Source organism: Anser brachyrhynchus (genome assembly GCF_964034855.1).
Source record: "Anser brachyrhynchus genome assembly, chromosome: 4".
Taxonomy (NCBI): Eukaryota; Metazoa; Chordata; class Aves; order Anseriformes; family Anatidae; genus Anser; species Anser brachyrhynchus.
Window position 1 is genome coordinate 4,134,661 of NC_137698.1, and position 4,577 is coordinate 4,139,237.

General features: G+C 41.9%; 1 protein-coding gene across 2 annotated transcripts; it reads right to left on the minus strand.

The window, feature by feature from the left end:
* Positions 1 to 394: 394 nt before the first annotated feature.
* Positions 395 to 4,516, minus strand: GAR1 (GAR1 ribonucleoprotein). Of its 2 annotated transcripts, none has more exons than XM_080592152.1 (7): positions 4,387 to 4,516; positions 3,887 to 4,123; positions 3,652 to 3,806; positions 2,664 to 2,723; positions 2,153 to 2,288; positions 1,224 to 1,322; positions 395 to 890 (listed from the first exon to the last, which is right to left on the minus strand). In XM_080592152.1, exons 2-7 carry the CDS (start codon positions 4,083 to 4,085, stop codon positions 877 to 879), a joined length of 663 nt encoding a protein of 220 aa, XP_080448278.1. In that variant the 5' UTR covers positions 4,086 to 4,123; positions 4,387 to 4,516; the 3' UTR covers positions 395 to 876. The 2 variants fall into 2 exon arrangements, with proteins under 2 accessions (XP_080448278.1, XP_080448277.1); XM_080592151.1 differs by lacking the exon at positions 4,387 to 4,516 and adding an exon at positions 4,211 to 4,384.
* Positions 4,517 to 4,577: the final 61 nt, after the last annotated feature.

A 4,577-nucleotide genomic window follows, 5' to 3' on the forward strand; every position in this document is an offset into this window, starting at 1 on the left:
TGTACTGAAGGCTCATGCTGCCTTTTTCCAAGACTTTTTAAAGCTCTGCTTAACTGAAAGCACTGCATGCAGAGGAGCCCTGTGAAGGGCTATTTAATATCAGCCCTCCGCGAGCTCAGAGCACCAGAACATCAAAACCCCAAGAGAAACAGGCTAAGAAGGTGAGGGCAGTTAAAAACCCTTAGCAAGTTTAGTATTGGTGTAATTTGATACAATTAGGTGACTTAAGAATAGAATTAACCTTGTTTTGTTCATTAGACGGTATCTTCTGAGAACAGGTCTTAATGCCTTTGGCTTTCATTGAGATCCACACATAAAAACCCATAAAATACTCTTTGCCATCTTCCTTCTTTCATATATGTTATTACGCATTAAAAAAAATCTGTAAACAAAGTTTTTAAGTTGGTAAAAAATAGTTCACTACGGTTATTTAAAAGGCATGTCCATTTTAGAGCAACCAAGACTCCACGTAAAAAGGGGATGAGAACAAGGGATCAGTCACACATGGTAACAGGTTCATACTGACAAATGTGCAAGTAGTGAACCTGCTGTTTCTTTTTCTAAAACACATTTCAAATGATTGTTTACTCCAGACTCCAACACGAAGTCAAGCATTGGCTAAGTCATTTGTCAGAAGCAAACAGTTTAAGAATAACATTGAATCTTGGCTTAGTTTAAAATGTTGAAGCATATTCGAAGCAAGCTTCAGTTCTTCCCGTGTTGAAAAATAGTCATTAACTTAACAATAATGGTCATTCCATAGCTTCAAGTTCTTTATAAAAAGAAATTTTCGGGATCCTTTAGGATTTTTTTTCTTGCTCTTCACCTCTGTAGATGATACGGTAAGACAGCAGGAAGATAATCGTTGTTCCGTTCTTAATATCCTCTCCCTATTTTAAGGAAGAAAAATATACTGAATAATTCACAACCTCAATGCTTTTAAAGCAAATAAATGAGACACAAAACTATATGAATTGGTAAAATAATTCTTCATTGTTAACTCTTCAACTTATAGTCCTTTTTCATGCAGAAACTAGCATGGTCTTTACAAAGCATCAAAGAACACGGAATACCAAGCTTTGGTTTAAGCTAGCTACTGTGATGCACAGCAACCTTTTTGCATAAAACTACGAATACCGATATGAGATAAAAATGTTTAATATTTAAAAGTTTCAAAATTGGGAGCTATTCTTATTATGGAAATATAAGAACTGCACACTCACCCCGAAAGCCTCCTCCACCACCTCTTCCTCCTCTGAATCCTCCTCCTCTTCCTCCACCTCCTCTGAATCCTCCTCCTCCTCTTCCTCCACCTCTTCCTCCTGAACAAAGGAAAGAAATTACACATAACAAACAATTTACCTGCTCCTAAGAAGTGTAACAACTTACTTCATTTACAGCTTCTGAAAAGAAAACCAAACACAACCAGAAATGGTTAACTGTGTCATCCTGGTACCTTCTCTTGTAGGGAGCATCTGCAGCATTTTAGGTGTTGCTGAGTATCCAGCGTCTAAAATTCTAAACACGCTAATGAAACTCCAAGATAATTTTTGGCTGTCATAAAAAAAAAGTTAACCACAACTATGATATGTGAAATCAATAGAACAACGAACTTTGAAGTATTTGTGCCTCCCACCTGCACAAAAGGGGGCAGGGTGGGGAGGAAAAAGAAAAAAATCTAGTAAGAAAAATACTTAATTCCAGCTTTAACTGAGTAGTACGTTACAGATCATGATCAACAAGCAGGGACGGATGAGATCTACCCTATCTTCACCTCTTCTCTCAAAACACTGCATTTCAAGTATTTTGTCCAAACGAGATTTTTAGAGTGTATTACAAATACAGCTTTTGCTGGTTTGTGTGGGTATAATCCACTGCCTTTTACCGCAAGTTAATTAGTGCTCATGCTTTCTCTCTTCGTTATATATCAGTATACTCTCTTCCCTGCACTTTGAAGCAATTACTTAGCTAGCTACAAAAAACAAGCTCCTGCCTTTGGAAGGATGTCACTGTCTCCTCCACTGAGCTATCAAACAGAAAAATGCATAATGTTTCTCTTTAATAAACACAACTGTTTATTCAACTATTTAACTGTAACTTTACCAACAACAAACAAGCAAATGTTCTGCGGCTTTCATTTTTGGGATCTCACCTCTGCCGCCGCCTCTTCCTCCTCCACGTCCACCACCACGTCCTCCTCTACCACCTCCTCGGGGAGCACCTTTTTCTCCAGGAGGCCTTGGCAAAAACCTCTGAAGCGGGAGCAGCTTTGCTGGATCAATGTAAAACTGCAGGAAGAGAGTTACTTTAGGCTTTGAGAACACTGAGGTTAAAGGGCACTTTAACATCTCTCTTTCTTTTCAAACACTCACAGTCTGATCTTAACCCATTGTTATAATAACAAAATGTTAGGAAATCATTAAAATATGGGTGATATTTGTATTTAATGGCTTTCATTCATTACATCTTTCTTCCTTTTTTGTTTTTTAGGAGAGGAAAGAGCATAAAGTTGCAAAATTGAGAAAGATGAGTAAATGAACACATTTTCAAAGTACACGTAGCTTTAAAAGTCAATAAACACTCTTAATAAAGTATTATAATCTAACTGATGACATATCTAACTGATAACATACACAAGAATTGTGCTACTGAGATTGGCTAACCTTTTGCATTTTTTTAAATGAAGAAGCTTTCATGTTCTCAGACAATTTCACTGAAAAATACTGTGAGTTTCGTTAAGGAACACACCAGGAATAAAACATTAGAATCGCACTTTTGATTATCACACAAAGGAATTCAGACATTTCAGACAATATCTAAATTAGCATTTTTACAAATGAAGGTAAACATCACCACCACAAATTAAAGTTACAACTGAAAGATCCGTAAAAAACATTTCTAATTTTTCCTCATAGTTACAAACGCTGTATTTTGTGGTAAATTGTTTTTCTTCCCATGTATCAAGGCATAAAAAAGAACATACATTTTTATATACTCTTTTCACCAGTAATTGTAAAGAAAAATCTGCTTGGCCAGTAACTATCTCTATAGCTCCAGGGTGACCACAGGGTGTATCTGGAACAGCAGAGATGCTGCAGGGCCTTTGCTATTGCTGTGCTGGCTCGTACGACTGCCTGGCTGGGGGATGAGATGAGGCAGCAGGGGCTGCTCAACACAAGCACAAGCTCATCCTTATCCTACAGGGATGTGGTGGCCACTCTGCAGCTCCACAGGCAACCCTCTACTTATCCTGTGACTCTTCAGCGTGTAAGGGCATTTGTGTGTAGTTCCCAAAGATCGCGAGCTGCTGCTGGCCAACTCTGCTCAATAAAACTCAAGATTTGGAGTTTGGTTCTTGGTTTGGTTCTTTGGAGAACCAAGGAGCTGCAAAATACACTCCAGCCCCCTTTTTATTTCTTGGTACACTGTAAGAGGAAAACAAGTTTCTGAAGCTCAAATAATCCTGATGCAGAAAGCAAACCTGTAAGTTAATACATTCAGACTATGAGAAGGTTTTAAACCTGTGTGTTTGCTCCCCATTTAGAGAGGGACAGGAAAATGAACTGTTTTCAAGTTCTACATCAAACCTTTTGAATGGTCAATCAGCCCTTAAAAAGCAAACACCACGTCACACATATTTTTGAAGGATACAAAATCTTGTAGCTGTCCAAAGATTTCATCCACTTTGCCAATCTGTTCCTTATTATCCAGGTACACGGGTGCGTTGAAATAAGGCACCCTGTTTTCTTCTGTTTTACACTTACAGATGAGTTCATCTTCACACGGATGCATGAACTCTCCTAATACTGAAATAAACGACAAACAAGCTGAAGATCTTGAATAGTCCTTTTACGTTAAAGAAACAGAATCTCTTCGTGTAACTTACAAACTACCGTTTCTGGAGGCCCCTGGTCGTATCCGCCTCTGTTGAAGCCTCCTCGGCCGCCTCCCCGTCCGAAGCCTCCTCGTCCACCACGATTAAAGCCACCTCTGTCGCCACCGCCTCCTCCACGATTAAAGCCGCCTCCTCTTCCTCCTCCTCCGCCACCTCTTCCTCCTCCACCTCCTCTCCCACGGAAACTCATCGTCTACCTCCTCCTAAGCTGCGAAGGCACAAAACCACCTGGTTAAGAAGCAAAAGACATTTACGAGTTGATGAGGTGCGAACGAAGGTCACCGGCGGCCCTGTGCGATGGCTAGCTGCTTCTACCCTGGCTAAAAACACGCGGGACAGACATGGGGGGGGCAGCGGACACCCTCAGCCCCTCCACCGGGCCCGACTTCCCTCAGGGCCGTCTCCCCTCCCGGCTCGGAGGCGGTTTGGCCGGTCCCCAAGGGCCCTAACGGTTTTAACGGCCGCAACGGCCGGGCCCCACGCGCGCCTACCCCTGCACACGCGGGCGCCGGCGTTGTCAGGGCGGCCCGCCAAGCGCTCCGCCTGCCGCAAAGGAGAGCGAGGGCCGCGCGGCAGTGTCGCAAAAGGGGGGAGGTTTTGCCGGGGGTTGTCCTGGCGTCGTCTCCCACCTGGCGTTTACATCCTCTTATCTCCCGCTTGTTGCGTTTTCTTATCTCGCGTC

Bases quoted from the DNA above. Each gene is read 5' to 3' on its own strand.
- GAR1 (XM_080592152.1), bottom strand. From the start codon at position 4,085: ATGAGTTTCCGTGGGAGAGGAGGTGGAGGAGGAAGAGGTGGCGGAGGA. The intron at 3,807-3,886 runs GTAAGTTACACG...CGTTTATTTCAG, and splicing joins GCCTCCAGAAACGGTAGTTT to TATTAGGAGAGTTCATGCAT. The intron at 1,323-2,152 runs GTGAGATCCCAA...TCCTTTGTTCAG, and splicing joins AGGAAGAGGCGGCGGCAGAG to GAGGAAGAGGTGGAGGAAGA.